General features: G+C 49.6%; 2 protein-coding genes and 1 pseudogene across 2 annotated transcripts in view; 2 read left to right on the forward strand and 1 right to left on the reverse strand.

Moving 5' to 3' along the window:
* LOC134489058 (zinc finger protein 91-like) overlaps nt 1–25,013 on the reverse strand; it is a 77,516-nt gene that overhangs the window by 29,046 nt on the left and 23,457 nt on the right. The gene's annotated exons all lie outside the window — the stretch shown is intronic.
* On the forward strand, nt 1,536–5,809 carry LOC134489950 (zinc finger protein 197-like). Its single transcript, XM_063292826.1, has 6 exons — nt 1,536–1,623; nt 2,475–3,045; nt 3,337–3,451; nt 3,579–3,646; nt 4,991–5,120; nt 5,805–5,809. The coding sequence occupies exons 2-6, from the start codon at nt 2,506–2,508 to the stop codon at nt 5,807–5,809; spliced, it is 858 nt and encodes a 285-aa protein (XP_063148896.1). The 5' UTR covers nt 1,536–1,623; nt 2,475–2,505.
* LOC134489076 (zinc finger protein 91-like) lies at nt 4,883–12,790 on the forward strand (annotated as a pseudogene).

Consider the following 25,013-nt stretch of genomic DNA (forward strand, 5'->3'; position numbering starts at 1 on the left):
GCATGGACAGAATAGATGTCTCTGGACAAATCTCTCTTCTCCCATCACTACCTCAGGAAGGAGGAGAGCCACTGCAATACAGTGCATTCCCTCAGATGTTGCAGAAGAAGGCCATGGTACTGAAAGCCACTGAGAGATCAAGGAGGGTTGCACTCTCCCAATCCTGCTCTCTCCGTAAGTCACCATAAGTGCAACCAATGTAATTTGCACGCAGTATCCCGGCTGGCTGGGAACCGATTGTCAAGGAGCAAAATAAACTGCTTCCTCTAAGACTCTCTGCAGTTGCAGAGCGACAGCCCTTTCAGGCAAGCCAGGTCAGGAACTGGATAAGGCAAAGCCTATTGGAGCGCTACCATATTGTTGTGCGGTGTAATAACAGAATCTGGAAAGCCTGTCAGAGGTTCCTCTTTTACGGGATGCAGAATCCAGACAGGATTATTTGGAGTCCCTTGAGTAAGAAAAATGCTGAATTCCATTTCCTGTCGGTTCCTTCACTTCCTCTGCTCCATCTATGCAGGGACATGACTTTCCACAGAACCTTTCTTAAAAATTGAAGGTTGGAGACGGGTCTAAAGTTGTCAAAAGCAATTGGATTGAGAAGGCTTCCTGACCGGCTGTAGGGGTTGGGGACACGACAGCCTCCTTTCTCCTGGCCCACCACCTTGAAAAATGCACGCTTTCTCCCCCGCTTGCATGAGCACCCGCCTTGCACAAAGAACCCACCAGGGGCCTCCCTCTGCACAGAGAAGGGAACAACGTGCACTTCAGCATAGGGCCACTGGAGGGCAAATAAGAACGGTGGCTTTCCAGAGGAGGATGGGAAGGGAGTGTCATCACTAAATCTTGCCATTCTAGGAAGCTGCACTCTTTCTCCTTAACCCTTTGAGCTTCGCAGGAGGTGAAAAGGCTGCAGGGAAGCGATACAGACGTGGCCCTGGGTGAGTGGGGGACTTCTTCCCGTGCAAAGGAGGCAAGGGGTTCCCTCGCTGCAGAAGGAAGAGACGCGAGCCAAGTCTTCGTCGGGATTCACTCTGAGTCCTGGGAGGGGGAGAGCCGGGATCCCATATTCCCCTGCTGCCCCTTTCCATGCACGTAACAGGGAGAGGGGAAAGCAGAGCTCCAGACCAGCGTTGTGTCCCCCAGGAAGATATCCAGGATCCCCAGGAAGGAGGAAGGTATCTGGGGGAGCCCTTCACGCCTCATTTCCTGGGAAAAGCCGCTGAATGGGGGGAGGGGGAGAGTTTCCATTGCAGATATACAGCCAGTTTGATCTAGTGGTTAAGGCAACGGGCTAGAAACCAGGAGACTGTGAGTTCTAGTCCCCCCTTAGGCATGTAAGTGGGCTGGGTGACCTTGGGCCACTCACAATCTCGCAGCCCAACTAACCTAACAGGGTTGTTGTTGTGGGGAAAATAGGAGGAGAAAGGAGTATTAGGTATGTTCACTGCCTTGTGTTATTTATAAAAATAATAAAGATGGGATATAAAATAAATAAATAAATTTCAAGCAAGAAAGAAGGCTTGCGAAGAAGGAGATGCAAAAGATTGTGCCTCCATTCTCACCATGCACTGGATGAGACTAAAAGAGGGTTGGATCCTCTGCAGTTCAACATGTCTTAGGAGGGTGAGTGAACCAGGACATCATCCTCCGCTACCTTCTTTCAAGCCCTGTGTCTTATGTGAACTCAGCCCCTGCGGCTGGTGGAGCTGTCTGGGCTTAGGGCATGTCGGGTGAACCTGCCTGCATGTAATAGTGTGCCTTGGCTCTTCCAAAGCAAACCCTGAAGAAAGGGAACTGGGACATACTAAACCAGAGTCATTTCGCTGGCATTTCATTTTATGTGAACTGAATTTTCATGGTTTGTTAACCTGTTTGGGGCGTGGAATGTTGTGTGAACCCTTCTTGTACGTAAATGTAGGTCTAGGTTTTAAAAAGCAAGCCCTTCCTTATGAGTAAAAAGAAAGCTGTCTGAGCTTAGGGCACCTTGTGTGAACCTGCATGTAACAGTGTGCCTTGACTTCTAAAAAGGAAACCCTGAAGAAAGGGGACTGGAATATCCTGAGGCAGAGTCATTTCATTGGCATTTCATTTCATCACAACTGAACTTTCATGGTTTGTTAACCTGCTTGGGGCTTGGCATGTTCTGTGAACTGTCCTTGTAGGTAAATGTAGATCCAGGTATCTAAAACGCAAGCCCTTCCTTGTGAGAAAAAAGAAATAGAAACTTCTCCGAGATGCAGTTATTGGGAATTCCTAGTCCTTGATAGAAGTCAATCCCATATTTTGCACCACACACGGACACACAGAGGACTTACCTGCTCAGTGCTACTGCAGTCCAATGCCAGCCCAGCTTCCTTCCATGGGGATCACTGTTGTTCAACGGTTAAATCTACCACTTTCTAATTATCAGAATTTATTTTCTTTTCCATCTCAGATATACTAACTGAAAGCCATTTGAACGTCCTTGCATACAGACAAAATTATCTCTTGGGCAAAGAGGGCTGAATGACCTGCTGTGGCCATTCCTGTGGCTACAGGAACAGTCCTATGAATTTGATTGAAAAGGTGTTTGGAGATCCACAAGATTCCTTAGACCCATTTGGAGTTGTGCTAGAGGAAAGGGAAAGAATGGAGACCCAACCTTCAGGAAGTGAATTAACTGGAAAAGGCCCTCCTGCTGTTCAGCCTGGGAGCTGTGGGGAGTTCTGGGCAAGAACTGGGCAGGAGATCCTGGAGGAGGAAACCATCCGTTCAGAAGGTCAGCCCTGGGACTTCAGGAGCATCCGATATCAGGAGGCTGAGGGTCCCCGAGGACTTTGCAGCCGACTCCACTACTTTTGCAGTCGATGGTTGAGACCGGACAAGCACACAAAAGCGCAGATGCTGGACCTGGTTGTGCTGGAACAGTTCCTGGCCCTCCTGCCCCTGCAGATGGAGAGCTGGGTGCGGGAGTGCGGGGCAGAGACCAGCTCCCAGGCAGTGGCCCTGGTGGAAGGCTTCCTCCTGAGCCAGGCAGAGGAGCAGAAGGAGCAGGTCGAGTTGCAGGTGAGAGACCTTCATGAGGAAGGGGTTTGAATGGAAGTGTTTGAATTCTTAACCCCTCCCTACCAGAGTTCTCTGGCATTTATAATACGTACAGATGTTTCACTCATTCTTGTAGGACCTTGTTCCGCTATCCATTCTAGAAGGTAGATTTGGGACAGCTGCTCCTTTCTTACTTTCCAGCCTCACCGCTGGACATTGGGGCTTCAAAGTTGGGTTCAGAGAACAAGAATCCACTTCATGTTGTGTGGTGTCTGTTAATTCTTCTTCTTTTCTCCTGCCTACTCTTTCAAGCCCTTTGCTGTGGAGATCAGAGATGCTGAGGGAAGGAGGAATCGATCAAGTCCCCCTCAGGAGCTGTTTTTCAGGAGTTTCTCTCAGGAAGATCCAAATCAGGACACCTCAGGAGGTAATACAAGCTCCTCCCATTCCCCAGAGAGATCCCAGCTGTCTCATCTTCTCTTTGTATTCTCTTCTGTAGAATACCTCCTCCTATTTCGTTAATCATGCATTTTAAAATTCTGTCTCCCTCGCAGGGAAGAATAGAATGAAGTTGACTGTTCCCTGTGGTGGAGCTGGAACAGTGCTTGAACCTCCAACTCCAGTAAGAGCAGGACATTTACTTATTAGATTTGTATTCTCTCTTTCCTTCAGGAAGTCAAGCTGGTTTACATAGCTCTCCTTTCATTTTTCCCTCTTGTTTTGGCTGGGTTACTTTTGTGTTCCTGAGCAATCTGGAATGAGGAATAGAAGATTCAGGTTGCTCTCTGTCTTTGACGTTTGTTGTTGGGATATAGCGAGTTGTAATTTCTGTACTGAGATTCTTATCAGGAACTCTTTTTTTTTTAAAGACCACTACTAAACTCTCTTTCTGATACTTACTCTTTTACTATTAGCTTACAATAACTAATACTTAAAAAATCCTTCAAGAGATAGGAATAACGTTATCACAGCAGTAGCAACTGCGAACCAGAGACCCATTCTCTTTCTAATTCCTTGACTTGGAATTGTGCAAGGCTGCTCAAAAAGAACCAAATACTCACACTGGTACATGACCATTTTTAAAAAGCCTTGTCTACAACCAGTGAAAGAAAAATGAGTCCCATCAGATTAACAGGTGAAGCAGATTATTAAAATCCAATGAAGGTGGCCAGACAGAAACGTCTCTAAGTGAAAATTGTTCTGAAAGAGCACAGATTAAAGGCACTTTTGGCTTGCAAAGTAGTTTCTAATCCTCTGATTTGTGCCTGGATTTGGAGGCCAAACAATCCAGCTTTGCAAAGGCTGTGAAATGTCCTTCCCAGGAAATTTTCTCCCCCTTCTTATCTCCTGTTCAGCCAATGGCTCCAACTACTAGCAGCTTCCTTGCAATCTGAGGAGCAGCAGAAACAGGGTTCCCTGTCTCTGGACATGGATGGCAGCCCACACAAATCCCTGGCTGAGCTCTCCCAGCACTTTCATGCAGGTGTCGAGCATGGAGAGGATTGCTCCTTCTGGGGACACCCGAGGCCATTTGCTGCAATGCTAGAAAGAATCCCCCTCCCACATTTCCTTCTGCAAACAGAGGAAGGATTGGAGTCACTGATAGGTGGGTTTCCGAGGCCCATCTGCCAGTTGATTCTCTCCAGACATTGAGTTTTTGATGATGGATGGAGGGAGAGAGAGAAAGAGAGAGATACACAAAGATAGATCAATCGATCCAGAGGGAAACTGCCATTACTTTGACTAATGGCACTGTCCTGCAGAATCAGTCAAATTCATAAAACCTTCCTGAAATATGTCTTCAGAAAAGGCTTTTGACTCTGTCCATTTTCTCACCTCAACCTTGGAATCCTACTAAGCATAGCCATTTAACTGAGTGCATATCTTTGCTTTGGGAATTGGTGAGCAACAGGACAGATCTTGCAAATCCTCCTGGGCCTGCTCTGTTCTCTTTTTCCTTCTGCAGGAGGGCCTTGTGTCCTTCGAGGAGGTGGCTGTGTGTTTCTCCGAGGAGGAGTGGTCTCAGCTGGATCCTCACCAAAAAGCGCTGCATTGGGAAGTCACGCTGGAAAATTGTAGGAACGTGGCCTCTCTGGGTAAGGGCTTGCTACTCTCCAATCAGAGGATTCAGGAAGACATTTTGTAGTTAGATTCCATCAGCTATTTCTTATTGAAAAAATCTCCAGCTAGGTAACATCCCAGGTCAGTGGCTCTCTGCTTAGGTGCATCCTATGCCAGTTCTCATTTGGTGAATTTTTCCATCTCTATTTAAAAATGTGGTGCTGCGGGTTAAACCGCTGAGCTGCTGAGCTTGCCAATTGGAAGGTCAGCTGTTTGGATCCGTGTGACGGGGTGAGTTCCCGTTGCTAGTCCCAGCTCCTGCCAACCTAGCAGTTCGAAAACGTGCAAATGTGAGTAGATTAATAGGTACCACTTCGGCGAGCAGGTAACAGCATTCTGTTTAGTCATGCCGGCCACATGACCATGGAAGTGTCTACGGACAAACGCTGGCTCTTTGGCTTTGGAACGGAGATGAGCACTGCCACCTAGAGCACCACCGTCCAGACACGACTGGACGTAATGTCAAGGGAAACCTTTACCTTTACCTATTTAAAGATATCAGTGACAAACTAACTCCTTGGCTTGAGGAGAGGCTAAACTCCATCACACTGATTTCAGCTTTTTGGGCCCAGAAGCTTCTCTGTATGTCCTCTGAAGGACTGTCGTTTATGCAGGCTTTTGGGTTAATGACTTTTCTTGCTTTTCATTTCTGTCCTCAGCCTAGGGAATAGGGGTGAAATGGTGCTGTCCTTCCATTGCAGACATGCTGCCTAGGGTTACTAGAACTCTAGCTTTTTCTTTCTTTCTCTGCAACTGTGTGATTTTGTGAAGAGAAAAATGAATAGCAAATGGTAGGTAGTTTGGGTGGGAAGAAAAGGATGAGTTTCAAAATTGATTTAGCTCTCACAGGTCTCTGCTGGAATTCGACTCCCAATAAATGTTAGGTTTTCTTCTAATACCTCCTTGGATGTTCCCCTGATTCTTCCTTAACTCAGAGCTGACTCTGGGTGAGATTTGAATAAGTATGGATAGTTATGAACAAAAAGGATACTTTAGATGTTTTTGAAGCTTTTATGGCTCATAAATATAGCAATTTTCATTTTCATATCATTCCACTGTAAGCATGTAAAACTGCAATATATTGGAAGTTGGCCAATTGTGAGAAGGATATTCATATGACTTCCTACAGATGGATCTTTTTCCCTAGATTTCCTATCATTTTAATTTCTCCTTTCCTTTGAAGGTAATACTGGGCAGGAGAATAAAGATTACAGTAAACCATCCCAATTGTTCAGGCATGGAGACGGAACGGAGAAGCCTGCAATTCAAATGGAAGTAGGAAGGCGTGAGAGAGACCAGCCAAAAAATTGGAATCAGGAAAGCTCATCTTCCATTGATTCTCAGATGCAAGACTTTCTTTTGCAACAAGGAAAAATAAAGAAAAAATATACTGGGAAAACTGTAAGACAGTTTAAAGACAAATTAGATGTCAATGAACACTATCCAACCCAAACCAAAGGAGATAATATACGCCGAAAGAATGGAAAAAATTGCAATTGGACTTTCCTTCTTTCTATTGAAAATGGGTCCCTTACGTCTGATAAAAGGATCCACACAGGAGAGAAACCATACAAATGCATGGAGTGTGGAAAAGGCTTCAGCCGACTCAGAAATCTTACTTGCCATAAAAGGATCCACACAGGGGAGAAGCCATATAAATGCATGGAGTGTGGAAAGAACTTTATTCAGAGTAGTGAACTTACTCGCCATAAAAGGACCCACACAGGGGAGAAGCCATATAAATGTACAGAATGTGGAAAGACCTTTATTCAGAGCAGTCAACTTACTTGCCATAAAAGGACCCACACAGGGGAGAAGCCATATAAATGCATGGAGTGTGGAAAGGGCTTTATTCAGAGCAGTCAACTTACTTGCCATAAAAGGATCCACACAGGGGAGAAGCCATATAAATGCTTGGAGTGTGGAAAAGGCTTCAGCCGACTCGGAAATCTTACTTCCCATAAAAGGATCCACACAGGGGAGAAGGCATATAAATGCATAGAGTGTGGAAAAAGTTTCAGTGAGAGCCGTTCCCTTACATCTCATAAAAGGATCCACACAGGAGAGAAGCCATATAAATGCATGGAGTGTGGAAAGGGCTTTTATAACAATGCATCCCTTATCAGGCATACAAGGATCCACACAGGGGAGAAGCCATATAAATGCATGGAGTGTGGAAAGGGCTTTAGCCAACTCAGAAATCTTACTTCCCATAACTGGATCCACAGAGGGGTGAAGCCGTATAAGTGCACCGAGTGTGGAAAGGCCTTCTGTGAGAATGCATCCCTTATGAGACATAAAAGTATCCACACAGGGGAGAAGCCATATAAATGCATGGAGTGTGGAAAGACCTTTATTCAGAGCAGTCAACTTACTTGCCATAAAAGGATCCACACAGGGGAGAAGCCATATAAATGCATGGAGTGTGGAAAGGGCTTTTATAACAATGCATCCCTTATCAGGCATAAAAGGATCCACACAGTGGAGAAGCCATATAAATGCATGGAGTGTGGAAAGGGCTTTAGCCAACTCAGAAATCTTACTTCCCATAACTGGATCCACAGAGGGGTGAAGCCGTATAAGTGCACCGAGTGTGGAAAGGCCTTCTGTGAGAATGCATCCCTTATGAGACATAAAAGGATCCACACAGGGGAGAAGCCATATAGACGCAGAGGGCATGGAAAGAGCTTAATGGAGAGCAGTGACCTAAATCCCCTGCACTGATCTCTTTGGCGGAGAATCCATGTAAATTCTAGATTTAGTTGGTTAAATCTATGCGATTCATATTGATGTATGCTGACAAGCAAACGATGGTTTTTTTGAGTTTGACGCTCACAACTGGCAAGAGAGATGAATGTACCAATGAAAGTAAAAGCAATGGGCACGTGCCATTTTAATCATGAACTGTGGGTTTTTGAAGGTACTGTCATTGGAAGGTGGCTGTCATTGGAAGGTGGCTGTCATTGGAAGGTGGCCCCCTCCCTTTCTCATTCCTTAATACACTCACAGTTCATCAGAGGACCCTACACTTCTCTGTGCTCACAAAGTGTTGGAAATGGTGCACCAGAGAGATTCTGGGGTCTGAAGCAATATTATAATCTGAACGGGAAGTCAAGTTCCATCAAAGTATACAGAGAGAGAGAGGGAATGTGATACTGAATTGTCTCATTGAATAATTGCGATTCTGAATTAAAAGTGACAACTAAAAGGATTTGTCCTTTGAATTTTTCATGACTTTCTGTCTCTCTGTGCCAAGTTAGATACTCAAGGGAATTTATTTCTTTGTCCTAAGTTAGGGATACTCAGGAGAATGAGAATGAAAGTGTTTCCAGTGTGCTGGCATTGCAAACAATCAAGCAAGCAATCTAGTTGGTTCCTCCTTATACTGGAGTGAAACAGTGGTTGAACAGGACATTTACTTATTAGATTTGTATTCTCCCTTTCCTTCAGGAAGTCAAGCCGGTGTACGTAGCACCCTCTCTTTCCATTTTCCCCTCTTGTTTTGGCGGGGTTCATTTTGTGTTCCTGAGCAACATAGAAGATTCAAGTGAGATTCTTATTAGGAAATCTTTTTTTTAAGACCAGGACTCAACTCTCCTTGTGCTAGTTACTATCCCTAGTTTTCAGTAACTACATTTTTACAAAATCCTACAAGAGACCCATTCTTTTTGTAATTCTTTGACTTGGAATTGTGCAAGGCTGCTCAGAAATAAGTCAATACTCACACTGGTACATGACCATTTTTAAAAACCTTGTTTACAACCAGTGATAGGAAAAACAAGCTAATTGGATTAACAGATAAGGCAGAGTATTAAAATCCAATGAAGGTGGCCAGATAGAATAGTCTCCAAGTAAAAATTCTTCTGAAAGAGCACAGAATCAAGGCTGTTTCAATAAGTTGATAAAACCTGCATGAATATTTCCTCAGTCAAAAGCTCTTGGCTCTTTCCATTTTCTCACCTAAACCTTAGAATCCTACCAAGCATAGCTATTTAATATAGTGCATGTTTTTGCTTTGGGGATGTGTTAACAATAGGACAGATCTTGCAAACCTTCCTGGTGCTCTTCTGTTCTCCTTTTCCTTCTGCAGGAGGGCCTTGTGTCCTTCGAGGAGGTGGCTGTGTGTTTCTCCGAGGAGGAGTGGTCTCAGCTGGATCCTCACCAAAAAGCGCTGCAATGGGAAGTCATGCTGGAAAATTGTAGGAACGTGGCCTCTCTGGGTAAGGGTTTGCTACTCTCCAATCAGAGGATTCGGGAAGACATTTTGTAGTGAGATGCCATCAGCTATTTCTTATTTAAAAAATCTCAGTCTAGGCAACATCCTGGGTCAGTGGTTTTCTGCTTAGATGCATCCTGTGCCATTTCTCATTTAGTGAATTTTTCTATTTAAAGATATCAGTGACAAACTAACTCCTTGGCTTGAGGAGAGGCTAAACTCCATCACACTGATTTCAGCTTTTTGGGCCCAGATGCTTCCCTGTATGTCCTCCAAAGGATTGTCATTTATGCAGGCATTTGAGTTAATGACTTTTTCTTGCTTTTCATTTCTATCCTCAGCCTAGGGAATAGGGGTGAAACGGTGCTGTTTTTCCATTGCAGACATACTGTTTAGGATTACTAGAACCACCTTATGAATAGCAAATAAAAGATTGTTCCAGAAAAAAGAAAAGGACGAGTTTCAAAATTGATTTAGCTCTCACAGGTCACTGTTGTAATTGGCCCCCCTCCAATAAATGTTAGGTTTTCTTCTAATACCTCCTTGGATGTTTCCTCTTGATTCTTCCTTAACTCAAAGCTGACTCTGGGTGAGATTTGTATAAGGATAATTACAAACAAAAAGGATTCTTTAGATGTTTTCAAAGCTTTTATGGCTCACGAATATAGAAATTATCATTTCTATACCATGCCATTTGTAAGCATGCAAAACTGCACTATAGTAGAGTTTGGCGAAATTCCAGAAGGAAATGACCACCCACAATTTGATCTTTTTCCCTCACCTTGCTGTTATTTTCATTTCCCTTTTCCTTTGAAGGTAATAATGGGCAGGAGAATAAAATTCTGGTGAACCATCCCAAATGATCAGGCATGGAGACAGAACAGAGAAGCCTGCAATTCAAATGGAACTAGGAAGGCATGAGAAAAACCACTCAGATAATTGGAATAAGGAAAGTTCATCTTCCATTGATGCTCAGATGCAAGACTTTCTTGCCCAGCAAGGAAAACTAAAGAAAAAATATACTGGGAAAGGTGTAAGACTATTCAAAGACAAAATAGATGCAAATTTATAGTAGCCAACACAAACCAAAGGAGAAGATTATATACAGTATGTTGAGACAATGGAAAAAATTACAGTTGGACTTTCACTCTTTTTTGTGAAAATGGGTCCCTTGTGAAAAAGGATCCACACAGGAAAGAAGCCATATAAATGCATGGAGTGTGGAAAGAGCCTCTGTAAAACTGGTCTCTTACTATTCATAAAAGGATCCACACAGGTGATAAGCCATTTAAATGCATGGACTGTGGAAAGGGTTTCAGCCAACGCTGTCATCTTACTTCACATAAAAGGATCCATACAGGAGAGAAGCCATATACTGTAAATGCAGAGAGGATGGAAAGGGCTTCAATCAGCTCAGAAGCCTTCCTTCCCATGAAAGGATCCACACAGCCTAGAAGCCATTTAAACGTAGAGCGTGTGGAAAAAGTTTCTGTGAGAGCCGTTCCCTTATATCTCATAAAATGATCCTCACAGGAGGCAAGCCATATAAATGGTTGGAATGTAGAAAGGGCTGTGACAATGCATCCCTTATGAAAAATATAAAAATCCACACAGGAGAGAAGCCATATAAATGTACAGAATGTGGAAAGACCTTCATTCAGAGCAGTCAATTTACTCACCATAAAAGGATCCACACAGAGGAGAAGCCATATAAATGTGTGGAGTGTGGAAAGACCTTTACTTATAGTAGTTATCTTAGTCCCCATAAAAGGATCCACGCAGGGGAGAAGCTATATAAATGCATGGAATGTGGAAAGACCTTTACTTACAGCACTCGACTTACTTGGCATAAAAGGATCCACACAGGGGAGAAGCCATATCAATGTATGGAGTGTGGAAAAACCTTTACTCAGAGCAGTCAACTTACTTCCCATAACTGGATCCACACTGGGGAGAGGCCATTTAAATGTATGGAGTGTGGAAAGGGCTTCAGTCAAATGAGTTCCTTTACTTGCCATAAAAGGATCCACACAGGGGAGAAGCCTTATAAATGCATGGAGTGTGGGAAGGGCTTCAGCCAACTCAGAAATCTTACTTCCCATAACTGAATCCACACAGGAGAGAAGCCATATAAATGCATAGTGTGTGGAAAGGGCTTCATCTGACTGAGTAAACTTACTTCCCATAAAAGGATCCACACAGGGGAGAAGCCATATAAATGCATGGACTGTGGAAACACCTTTATTCAGAGTGGTCAACTTACTCACCATAAAAGAATCCACACAGGGGAGAAGCCGTTTAGATGCATCGAGTGTGGAAAGGGCTTCAGGAGGAGCAATAACCTAATTCTCCATGCACAGATCCATTTGGGTGAGAATCCATGTAAATTCTATATTTAGTTGGTTAAATCTTTGAATTTCCTATTTATGTATACTGACTTGGAAAGCAAGGATTTTTTGTGTGTGACCCCCAGAACCAGAACCCCCCGAGAGATGAATTTACCAATGAAAACAAAAACAATGGAACAGTGGTTTGTTTTAATCACGAACTATGGATATTATAATCGAAAGGGAACTCAAGTTCCATCAACGTATACAGAGAGGGATGGATAGTGACATTGAATTGTCCCATTGAATAATTGTATTGAATTAAAACTGGCAACTAAGAGGATTTGTGCTTTGAATCCTTCCTTCCTTCCGTCTGTCCATCCGTCTCAAGTTAGGGATAATCAGGAGAATGAGAATGAAGGCAACTCCAGTGTGCTGACCTTACAAACGATGAAGCAAGAAGGGAGATATTTGGAAATCATTGGGGACCAAAGTAAAATAGTATGACATTAAGAAAAGCTATTTCAGAAAACTACTTCAGTTCCTTCTGACCATAAAAATGAGAAGGGGAACTGTCTCTGGGATGTGAAGCCACCAAAACATAATCAGACTGGCATCCACTGTGTAGAACAGACCAGCGCAACAAGCATGTGTGCACAAGCATGAAACCCTTTTTCAGTCAAAGGCCTCTCCTTAAGTGAGAGAATTGTCACATACACATCAACGTCTAGCGTGTGGAAAGTGCTCCAGGATGAAGAATCCTTCTCTGACAACAGGAACCAGAATGAGGAGAAACCCACAAATGCATGTGCAAAAGACTTTCCAGCATCACGGCCATATTTTGCCTTTCTGGGGTGTGATGAGGGCTAAGCAAAAGTCTAAATTTGACTGAAATAAAATGAATTAAATATCAATGGCCTGGTTACTTTCCAGGCATGCGTTAAATTCTCTTTCTCGTTAGCTGCATTACAAATTAGTAACAGATGGAAATTGTTTGGAAGGATTTGTGTGGGGGACATACTTCAGGGTTTCAGAGGCGCATGCTTGTTTTAAGCTGTTTATTCAAATATGGTACTGCCCCTTGATCGTTCTGGTGATGGAATGGTGATTTTTGGGTTCGTCTGAAGAACCCATTTGCTTTGAACATTTCAAAGGGTAATAGATAAGACTGGAGCTCTCCCCCAGGTGTATCCCTTAGCAGCCAGGTGCAAGCAGAGAAAGGCAAGAAGCCCCCCAGCCAAACTGGAGGAGGAGGTGGTCAGTTGTGCACCCAATGGGAGCAGATACATACCAGCTAGCTCATATTTCTCTCCAGCAACAGCAAAAGTGCCCACCTTTGGGGAGTGTTTTGCCCACCCAAGGGTGTGAATAATCATTGTTTGCCAATAATCATGTAACTCTTTGAAACGTGTATAAAAGTTTAGTTCATTTGCACGCTTGGCGCACCTATGGAAATAAAGTCACGGGTGCCCTCTCTTCTGCAGAATAAAGCTATAAAACCGATTTCTGCCTTGCATGTTAACTGGCAAAGCATGCCAGGTTTTCAAAGAACCCAGTGTTCCTGGGACAACACTGGGTCCAACTGGTGAATAAAGAAATGGGCTGGAAAGACCAGAGAAGTTAACTCCATTCTTTTCAAATTGCTTTTTAATCACTCCCCCCCCCCATTTAAATTCTTTCCCTAACTGTAGCTAAATCTTTTTTTCTTGCATTGTGTCATGAGCACCGTTGCACTGATTGCATCAGCACAATGACACTCACAACAATACAGGGAAATGGGCAAGGGACATGTAACTGACTAACAAAAGAAAGGCATCAGACCCCGGCAACAAGATAACGACTTCAGCCGAAGAAACCAATCAAGCAATACCTTGTAACAAAGGCTGACACTGACAACGCCCGAACCAAAGCACGCACGGAACTGTCAGAAGAATCGCAGATCATCGCTCAGCACAAAGCCATCACCGGCCGGAGGAGGAAGATTAAGCAGACGCCCGGGGCACCAGCAGAAGCCCCGCGACCCCTCACCCACCAGCAACGGGACATTCGGGGTTTGGGGATTGCATAACCCAATGAGGGAGGAGCACTGACCGGCGCGGGCTATTTAAACCCCGTACCGGCGCGCTCCCTCCACTCTCAGCTTTTCATTAGGTATGCACTATACGAAAATAAACCAGAACCTGATTTCCTCTGAATTAGCGTCTGTGTTTTATTTAGTAGTAGGCAGAGCCTGACAGAAAGCTGAGTCTTAAAACTCAACCTCGCCAAGCCCCACCGGATGGAAACGCACCGCGGGAGGAACCAGACGGCGAGAGGCAAGACCGAGAAACCCGATGGAGCCGGCGACCCGCACCCCTGACGGACAAGGCAGCCGACAAGCGGCAGAGACGACCCGATGATGGCCGGGGCCAACGTACACCCCAGAGGCCACGGACACCTGCCCTGGCCACCCGGCTCTTCAGTCCCAGACCCCCCAAGGGGCGGAGGCGAACCTGCAACGGCTAGAGACAACAGCCCCCATAGAAGCCTTGGGGACCCTCCCGGCTCACACCGCACCCCAGTTCCGGGCACGGAGTTCCAGCCCAGTCGCCGGAAGTACAGCGGAGGACGTGGGCGCGGGCCATCCACGCCGTTACTGGGCCGACGGGGTAGACCACCAGATGGACCCACCCTACCCCGATTGGAGGCTCGCCTACCCCGAAACACCGACCAGCCCGTTCCCGACAGCAACGCAGGCAGCAGACAGAGACACGCAAGCCAGGCTCACAGCTATGGAAGCCCAGCTACGGGACCTGACAGCCATGCTACAGTCCCTAGTAACCAACGAACATTATAAGACGATGCCAACGCAGGTACCCACCCCAAACCAGACCCCGAGCGGAAGAGGTCAAGCTCGGAGGCCAGTCGCGGCGACGGGTGTACCCACGCTGGGGGGGGCCATGCGGCAAAACGCATGGGGGGGGCGACCCACAGCATGTAAGGTTCCCAAGAGACTTTTCAGCGACCTTCAACGGGAACCCCACGAAGTTATCTTTCTTCTTCATCAACACCAGAGAATACATGGCCCGCTACAGACAGTACTTTGACTCTGAAGGGGAGAAAATCTCGGCGGTAGCTATCAAACTACAAGACAGGGCGGCGGATTGGTACGTACAGATGTACGAGTCCAACTCCCCCGCCCTAGCAAACTTCCATAACTTCATCGCCGAGTTGAGGTACAATTTCGAAGACCCGCTGGCGAAAGAGAGGGCCAAGTGCGCACTGCAAGCACTGAAACAGGGCAAGAGAACAGTAGCCGATTATGCCCTGGACTTTAAAGCCCTCGCAGGCAAAATCGACGAGTGCTCCAAGTCTACCCTAATTGACACCTTCAAACGGGGCCTCAACCGAGAAGTGCTCCAATGGGCACTATATCAGGACGACCCAGCTTTGCTGCAGGGATGGATCTGCTTAGCGGGCAAAGCGGAACATGCACATCGCACGTTCCTAATGACAACGGCAGAAGACAAAACACCACCCAACCTGAGAACACAACCCGGCACAACTTGGCAAACGGGCCAACAGCGGAGATTCGGGCTCGGACCGTGTGCTAAATGCGGTAAGTTTGGGCACAGAGTGGCAGAGTGTGCCACAGAGTCCCAGACCGCACACCCAAACCCGCAACGAAACCGCTGCACAAGCCCGAATACCTCCCCACACCCACCCCGGCGCCTGACAGGAGCAGCAGCCGTCCCAGATGAGGACATGGACGCCTACCTCACGGGGGATGACAGCGGCGCCCCGGAGCAGCCGGTGGGAAACGCTCCCCGCCTGCTCTAAGCCGTGCCGCGGGGCAGGTGGTACAAAAGGGGCGCAAGAGCCACAGCAAGAGCGATGACAACTACATCCTAACAGGGACCACCAGGCTCGCCTACGGCCCCAGAGCCACCACGGCTGAAGCGCTAGTGAACTCCGGGTGCTCCAGGAACCTGATCCATCCTGACCTCGTGGCAAAACTCACCCTGCCATGCCTACCTCTCCCCGAACCGCTGGCGTTCCACCAACTGGACGGCTCAACAGCGGGGGGGAGACCAGCCACCCAGCGGACCGAGACAGTCTCCCTCAAAATGGGCACCCACAATGAACAGATCTCCTTTGTGGTGACCCAAATAGGGAAACCCATCATAGTACTGGGCATACCGTGGCTAGCAAAAAACAACCCACACATAGACTGGAGGAGGCGGATGATCCAATTCAGCGATGGCACATACCAAGCTCCAGTACCAAAGAAGATACCCACCCCGACAGTGGGGAGGGCGGAGGCGGTCGCCCAAAACACCGACCCAACCCCAGAAGAACTACCGGAGCAGTATGCTGATTTTGCAGATGTCTTCGGAGAGGAGGAGGCAGACCAACTACCCCCCCACCGCAAGACAGACTGCACAATTGAACTACTCCCTGACGTCCCCTTACCCAAACCAAAGATATACCCCATGACCCAGAAGGAGCTGGCAACCCTCCGAGAGTTCCTCGACAAAAACCTGGCCAGAGGTTTCATAGAGCCGGCGAACTCACCCGTCGGAGCACCCGTCCTTTTCTGAGAAAAAAAGGACGGCACCCTACGGCTTTGCACCAACTACCGGGGGCTCAATGCCGCATCCCTCTCCAATAAATACCCACTGCCCCTCGTAAAAGACATGCTCGCCCACCTGTCAACGGGCCGAGTATTCTCCAAACTCGACCTCTGTGAGGCATACTATAGAATCCGAATCAAGGCGGGGGATGAGTGGAAAACAGGCTTCAACTGTCCCCTCGGCGCCTTTCAATACAAGGTACTGCCATTTGGGCTAGCAGGGGCCCCGGGGGTGTTCATGCAACTCATAAACGAGGTGCTACATGAACACCTATTCAAAGGGGTGCTAGTGTACATCGACGATGTCCTCATCTACACGAAGACTCAGGAAGAACATGAACGGCTAGTCAGACAAGTCCTAGACAAACTAAGGGGGGCTAAACTACGCCAAATTGTCCAAGTGCGAGTTCCATAAAGCACGCTTGGACTACCTAGGCTACCGAATCTCCGGAAAAGGCGTGGAAATGGACCCCGCAAAAGTAGAGGCAGTTTTGAACTGGGAACGCCCACGCAACAGGCGCCAGCTGCAAAGTTTTCTCGGCTTCGCGAACTTCTACAGGTCCTTCGCCAGGGGGTTCGCGGAGATCGCCCTCCCCCTAACAGACTGTCATGACCTCGTTGCAAGGCACAAAGAGCCTCACAACGTGGATCATGATCATTAAGGAAAAGGGGGAAGAAGATAATCCAATCAGGGATTAAAACAAGCACCCAAAGACACCCACACCCATGATCCCATCAACAACTGAAAAGAGAGACGTCAGAGGAGTGAAGATAAGGAGCACATGGTGCCCCGGAGAACTCAACCGTTGCAGGAAGACAAAGAGGACACCGGGGAAAACGCCCACGCAGCCATCAAGGATCCCATCAAGAGGGATCGGGGCATTGAGGGGTGGGGAAGCCCGGGGCAATACAGGAGGGTATAAAAGGGGCACCCCCACACTACCTACCCCGTTCCCGTTTTTCGATCTGTCAGCTATCATTCCAATAAACCAGAAATCCTTAATACCCATTAAGTGAGTCTGTGTCTTATTGCGAAGCGAGGCTGGCGCTGACATAAAAACGGGAACTGCAAAAAAAATTTTTCCCACCTGGTACCTATCCAACACGTTTGTGAGGGACCCAGCCAGGCATGGAGAACCAGGAACCGAGGAGGCGCAACCCTTCGGCGCCCGGCGACGAAGCCCCGCTCTCGCAGGGCGGGATGCAGCTGAGGTCCGGGCGATGCAACGCCCCGGTAAGTATGGGACCCAGCTGGGGGGAAGCAGCGGGGGAGGGACCCACCCCGGCGCCCCGGAGCCCGCGAGGCACCGGGGGCGAGACGAGGGGACCCTCTCCAAGCCTACAGGCAACCCCGGAGGAAGCGCGAGACGAACCGCCACCCTGGGCGCTCGAAGGCGAGGGCGCGCCTGGCACCGCGGCGGGATCGAGGGACGATCCGTCCTCTACCACGGCCAACGGCGAGGGCGAGCGGAGCGGCGAAAACCTCGGCGGGAAGCCGGGGATGGCGGAGAGGCTCGACGCGTTGGAGGAAGGGATGCAGGCGGTGCGGCAGATGCTCCAACAGCTGACGGCGGCACAGGGACTCCGCGACGGAGGCAGCGCAGAGGCACCCCCGGTCGAAAGGAGGCAGGGCGAGCGGGGCGGCGGTGACGGCGGAACCCGACCCAAGGAGCCCAACCGACGACCTGAGGCGCACCGGGAGGCGAGACGGGGTGGAGACCCAGCGGACGGCGGCGACCACGGCGGGACCCGACCCCAGGAGGCCACCCAACGAGCGGAGGCGCGCCCGGACGTGAGACGGCGGGACAACCTCGGCGGCGGCGGCCGGCCCCAGGAGCCCACCCCACGACGGGAGATGCACCAGGCTGAGAGGCGGAGGGACGACCCGGCAGGCGGCGACGGCGACGGCGGAGCCTGGATCCAGGAGCCCGACCGAGGGAGAACACCCCGCCCTCCCCCCCGAGCGACGGGACGACGACCTTGCGAGGAGCCCCAGAGAGAGGCACCAATGCCGCAAGAGAACCGGAGACACCCCGACCCGCAGCAGCTCCTGCAGAGCCCGAGGCACGACGCAGAGGGGGCCAGGAGCCAGACCAGGACACCCGCCAAAGACTTTGGCATAAAGTTCGATGGGGACCCCTCGAAACTCTCCTTCTTTTTGACTAACGCGAGGTACTACCTCGAAGAATGGGGTCCCTGCTTCAGAACTGAGCGGGGCAAAATCAATGCCCTGGCCATAAAATTAAAAGGACGGGCCGCCGATTGGTACGTCCAATTGTGCCAATCAGGCGCCCGGGCGCTGCAGGACAGCACTGAATTCCTGCAGGCACTAGAAAGGCACTTCAGGGACCCCCTGGAGCAAGAAAAGGCAAAAAGGGCGCTAGAGACACTTAGACAAAGCCCGCGCTCCGTGGCTGAGTATGCCATGGAGTTCCAAGCCCTAGCCGGAAAAGTGGACACTTGGTCTCAATCGACACTGATTGAGAAGTTCAAACATGGACTCAACTTAAATGCCCTCCGGTGGGCACTTGGCCGCGACAACCCCAGCTCCCTCACGGGGTGGATCCAGCTGGCAGCGGAAGCGGAGAACGCCCACGACACGTTCCTCCACGCAAGGAGGGAAACGCAACAGATGGAGACAGTGAGACCCCCACGCACCAACGCAAGGCAGGTGAGGGCGAGACCCCAACCTTGGAAGGAGGAACGGGACAGACGCTTCGCTAAAGGGCAATGCTTCACGTGCGGCAGGGAAGATCACAAAGCAGCCGCATGCCCCAAAACGACGCCCAGAGAGAGCCCAAGGAGGGCACAAACAGCACCAACCCCAGCGCCAAGAAAGCGACCAGCAGCAAAGGGGGAGTACCGACGCAGACACGGCCCCTACAGTTCAGAGGAGGAGGAAAGCAACCCCGATGAGGCGGCGGGAAACGACAACCACCTGGCCTAAGGGGCGCCGAAGGACAGGTGGAGGACACTGACAGGCGCTTCGACAAAGGGGTGAGTGAGGAATGCCCCACCCTCTACGTCCGTGTCACCCTCACCCATAGAAATAAAACCGAAAAGGTCTGGGCACTCATTGATTCGGGTTGCTCCAAAAGCCTCATGCACCCTGACCTGGCAGCCGCACTCGACCTCCGCTGCTATCCACTTCAGCACCACCTGGTGTTCTCGCAGCTCGATGGATCTGCAGCGGGAGGGGGCCCGGTCACCCAATACACCGGAGAAACCGCGCTACGGCTCGGCAGCCATGAGGAAAAATTGGCTTTCATCGTGGCACCGGTGGGGCAACCCCGACTCATACTGGGGATCCCATGGCTCGTGCAGCAAAACCCAGTCATCAACTGGAGAACCAGAGAGATTAAGTTTGCTGACGGGCGTTACCAAGCACCTTCAGGGAACAGGGTTCCCCGAGCAGCCATGGGGGGGGCGACGACGACTGTGGAACACAGAGAGACAGCACTGCCAGAGGGACTGCCGACCAAATACGGGGATTTCGCCGACGTTTTCGGTGAGAAAGAGGCGGACAAACTCCCCCCCCACAGAAAGACGGACTGCACCATTGAACTGGTCCCGGGGGTACCCCTACTCAAACCAAAAATATATGCTATGACCCAGCGAGAGCTAGCTGCATTAAGGGACTTCATAGACAAAAACCTGGCGAGAGGTTTTATCGAGCCAGCAAACTCTCCAGTGGGAGCGCCAGTCCTCTTTCGCGAGAAAAAGGACGGGTCATTGCGGCTCTGTACAGACTACCGCGGATTAAACGCAGCAAGCATTTCAAATAAATACCCCTTACCCTTAATAAAGGACATTTTGTCCCACTTGGTAAAGGGTAAGGTATTCTCCAAACTGGACATAAGGGAAGCCTACTACCGCATACGGATACGGGAGGGGGATGAGTGGAAGACTGCTTTTAATTGCCCATTGGGGGCGTTTCAATATAAAGTACTCCCATTTGGATTGGCAGGAGCACCGGGGGTATTCATGCAGTTAATTAATGAGGTCCTGCGTGACCACCTTTTTAAGGGGGTTTTGGTTTACCTGGATGATGTATTGATCTACACAGAAACAGAACGTGAGCACGAACGCTTGGTAAAAGACGTGCTCAAGAAACTTCGCAAGGCAGAGCTGTTTGTAAAGCTCTCCAAGTGCGAGTTTCACAAAAAACAAATTGACTACCTAGGGTATAGGATTTCTGCTAAAGGGATAGAAATGGACCCCAGCAAGGTCCAAGCCATCCTGGCGTGGGAACGCCCACGCACGAGGAGACAGCTGCAAAGCCTCCTGGGATTCACTAATTTCTACAGGGGGTTCACGCCCAGGCTGGCAGAGACTATATTGCCCCTAACTAACCTGCTAAAGACTAAGGGCTTGGGGGACGCGCGCAAATCGAGGAACCCGGGGGCGCTACTGAATTGGACAGCTGACTGTCAAACGGCTTTCGAGAGACTGAAAACCCTCTTCACAGCTGAGCCAGTGTTACAACACCCCGACCCCACCAAGCCTTTTGTGGTGCAGGCAGATGCCTCCGACTTTTCCATCGGAGCCATCCTGCTCCAAAAGGACTCCGACAACCACCTAAAGCCCTGCGCCTACCTTTCCCGCAAATTCTCCGAAACGGAGCGGAGATGGCACGTATGGGAAAAGGAGGCGTTTGCAGTGAAGACAGCCTTGGAAACGTGGCGACACCTGCTGGAGGGGGCCTCCTGCCCCTTCGAGGTCTGGACGGACCACAAGAACCTGGAGGCACTCAGCACACCAAAACGACTCAGCCCGAAGCAGGTGCGATGGGCTCAGTTTTTCAGCCGGTTCAATTTCACGCTGAAATTCATACCGGGCAAGAAAAACTTCTTGGCAGACGCCCTTTCCCGATGGCCACAGGACGACACGCAAGCCTCCGACATCGTAGGAACAGTATGGACCGAGAAACAGCTCGGCTGCCCAGCTGTCACGCGGAGCCAGACAAGGAATCAGCGCACGCCAGCACGAACGGCGGGGAGCGATCGGAGCCGACGCTCAATTTCACCGAACTGGCAACAAAGACTCACACAAGCACTACAGCAAGATACATGGTTGCAGAATAACCAACAACATGTATCTTTCAAAGACAACATCGCCTGGAAAGAGAAAGCCTTGTACGTGCCCGAATCACTGCGGGGGGAAATCTTACACAGAGCGCACGATGACAAATCTGCAGGGCATTTTGGGTTTGTAAAAACCCTCCACCTAACGAGGAGGCAATTTTGGTGGCCAAACCTCAGAAAGGACGTAAAAGACTACGTAGGCAACTGCCCCATATGTGCCACCACCAAACGTAAAGGAGGGAAACCCCACGGGCTGCTACAGGCGGTAGCCAGCCCCTCCCGGCCATGGGAAGAAATTTCCATGGATTTCATTGTGGACCTCCCACCCAGGCAAAGAAAAACTGTGATATGGGTGGTAAAAGACTATTTCTCGAAACAAGCACACTTCATCCCGTGCGCGACTATCCCCTCCGCACAACAGCTGGCACGTTTATTCCTAACACACATATACAGGATCCACGGCGCCCCCTACAGGTTGGTGACCGACAGAGGCACACAATTCACGTCAAAGTTTTGGCGGGAATTTTTAAAACTAATCAGAACCAAGCAAGCACTGTCCACTGTGTGGCATCCAAACACGGACGGATCAACAGAGATCCTAAACTCAACACTTGAACAGTTCCTGAGGGCATTCATAAATTATCAACAGGACAACTGGGTAGACCTACTACCTTTTGCAGAGGTGGCCTATAATAACGCGGTACACCAGAGCACTGGCCACACCCCTTTTAAGATGGTCTATGGAAGGGACTTTGTACCGATACCAGAATTGCCGCAACCTGAAACCCTGCCCTGCTCACCAGACGATTGGGCGGCACAGCTGGCAACAACCTGGCCAATCATCCAAACGGCCCTAGCAGACGCACAAACAACGTACAAAAAATATGCGGACAACCACAGGGCGGAGGCACCGAACTACAAAGTGGGAGATAGGGTCTACCTCTCCACTAAGTTCATAAAGACCTCGCAACCCTCGAAGAAATTGGCACCGAAATTCATCGGACCTTTTAAAATCATACAGGTAATCAACCCAGTTACGTTCAAACTGGAACTGCCTTACAATTTGAGACGGGTCCACCCAGTGTTTCACTGTGCACTACTGAAACCAACGAGCACATCCAAATGGCATACGGAAGAACCTCCACCCCCACCCATAATGATAGACAACCAACAACATTTTGAAGTAAAAGAAATACTGGACTCAAGAAAGCAGAGAGGAACACTACAATACCTCGTGAGATGGAAACATTTCTCACACCCAGAGTGGGTCCAGGCACGACACGTCATGGCTAGACAACTAACAAGACAGTTCCATGAGGCATACCCAGAGAAACCAGCACCATAGAACATCTTTGGGGGGGCAGCATGTCATGACCTCGTTGCAAGGCACAAAGAGCCTCACAACGTGGATCATGATCATTAAGGAAAAGGGGGAAGAAGATAATCCAATCAGGGATTAAAACAAGCACCCAAAGACACCCACACCCATGATCCCATCAACAACTGAAAAGAGAGACGTCAGAGGAGTGAAGATAAGGAGCACATGGTGCCCCGGAGAACTCAACCGTTGCAGGAAGACAAAGAGGACACCGGGGAAAACGCCCACGCAGCCATCAAGGATCCCATCAAGAGGGATCGGGGCATTGAGGGGTGGGGAAGCCCGGGGCAATACAGGAGGGTATAAAAGGGGCACCCCCACACTACCTACCCCGTTCCCGTTTTTCGATCTGTCAGCTATCATTCCAATAAACCAGAAATCCTTAATACCCATTAAGTGAGTCTGTGTCTTATTGCGAAGCGAGGCTGGCGCTGACACAGACCTACTCAAAACGAAAGGGGTCAGAGAAACCCGGCGGGTCAAGAACCCGGGGGCAGTACTAAATTGGACTCCCACTTGTCAGGCAGCGTTTGACAGGCTGAAAGCGCTGTTCACAATGGAGCCAATTCTCGCACACCCGGACCCAGAACGGCCGTTCATGGTCCAAGCCGACGCTTCCAACTTCTCCCTGGGGGCCATACTGCTTCAAAAGGACCCCACAGGAATCCTAAAGCCATGCGCCTACCTGTCGAAAAAATTCTCAGAGATAGAAAGGCGCTGGCACGTATGGGAGAAGGAGGTGTTCGTGGTGAAAACAGCACTAGAAACGTGGAGGCACCTACTGGAGGGGGCCACCCACCCGTTTGAGGTCTGGACAGACCACCGGAACCTAGAGGCCCTCCGAACGCCCAGACGCCTCAGCCCTAAACAGGTGAGATGGGCTCAGTTCTTCACCCGGTTTAAATTCCAATTGAAGTTCATACCGGGCAAGAAGAACTTCCTGGCCGACGCCCTCTCCAGACTACCCCAAGATGAAGAGCCCATCCCAGACATGGTAGGGATGGTATTATCCGCCTCCCAGCTGGGAATGGCAGCAATCACCCGGAGCAGCACACGGAGACAGCCCACCCCCACGACACAACTGACTGCAAACCAACCAGCCAACAGACGGCGCCGACCGCAGCTGCCAGGGGGGATACGCGCAGACCTCACTGCCGCTCTCAAATCCGACCCCTGGCTCCTAGCCAACCCCGACAAGGTGACAATGGAGCACGACTTAGCATGGGGGGAAGGCAGACTATATGTCCCGGATGCACAGCGCCTGGAGATCCTCAAAAGATCACACGACAGCAAGCAAGCGGGATGCTTTGGATTTCTAAAGACGCTACACCTAACACGAAGACAGTTCTGGTGGCCCTCCCTGAGGTGGGACGTCAAGGCATACGTGGCATCCTGCCTGGTGTGCACGATGGCCAAACGGACACCGGGAAAACCCCAGGGACTTCTACAAGCTGTGGCGGAGCCCTCCCGGCCATGGGAGGAGATCTCCATGGATTTTATAGTAGATCTACCACCCAGCCAAAAGAAAACAACCATTTGGGTGGTGAAAGACTACTTTTCTAAACAGGCGCACTTCATCCCCTGTGCAATGATCCCGTCCGCCCAGCGGCTGGCTAAACTCTTCCTCGTACACGTGTACAGGCTACACGGATGTCCTGTACGCGTGGTGACCAACAGGGGGACACAATTCACTTCAAAGTTTTGGCGGGCCTTTTTAAAACTCATTGGGACCCAACAAGCCCTATCCACAGCCTGGCATCCCCAGACGGACGGAGCCACGGAGGTCCTCAATGCCACGCTAGAACAATTCCTCCGCTCGTATATAAATTACCACCAGGACGACTGGGTTGACCTCCTCCCATTCGCGGAAGTCGCCTACAATAACGCCATTCACACGAGCACGGGGAAAACCCCATTCGAGGTGGTATCGGGTCGCGGGTTCGTCCCAATCCCGGAGCTACCGCAACCCCCGGCCCCCCCACTGAGCGCAGGTGACTGGGGACAGAAGATAGCAGAATCGTGGCCAGTAATCACAGCAGCGCTGAAAGACGCACAGTCAGCCTACAAAGAACAGGCAGACAAGCACCGGCGCCAGCAACCGACATTCCAGGTAGGAGATATGGTCTATCTCTCTACAAAATTCATAAAATCACCCCAACCCTCGAAGAAATTGGGCCCCAAGTACATTGGGCCGTTCCGGGTAACACAAATAGTTAACCCGGTCACAATATGCCTAGACCTGCCGCACAAC

The sequence above is a fragment of the Candoia aspera genome, chromosome 2 (genome assembly GCF_035149785.1).
Source record: "Candoia aspera isolate rCanAsp1 chromosome 2, rCanAsp1.hap2, whole genome shotgun sequence".
NCBI classification, from domain to species: Eukaryota; Metazoa; Chordata; class Lepidosauria; order Squamata; family Boidae; genus Candoia; species Candoia aspera.

Excerpts from the sequence above, each read along its gene's own strand:
- LOC134489950 (XM_063292826.1), top strand. The coding sequence starts at position 2,506 with ATGACCTGCTGTGGCCATTCCTGTGGCTACAGGAACAGTCCTATGAAT. Across the intron at positions 3,046-3,336 it reads AGGAGCAGGTCGAGTTGCAG|CCCTTTGCTGTGGAGATCAG; the intron begins GTGAGAGACCTT and ends TACTCTTTCAAG. Across the intron at positions 3,647-4,990 it reads TGCTTGAACCTCCAACTCCA|GAGGGCCTTGTGTCCTTCGA; the intron begins GTAAGAGCAGGA and ends TTCCTTCTGCAG.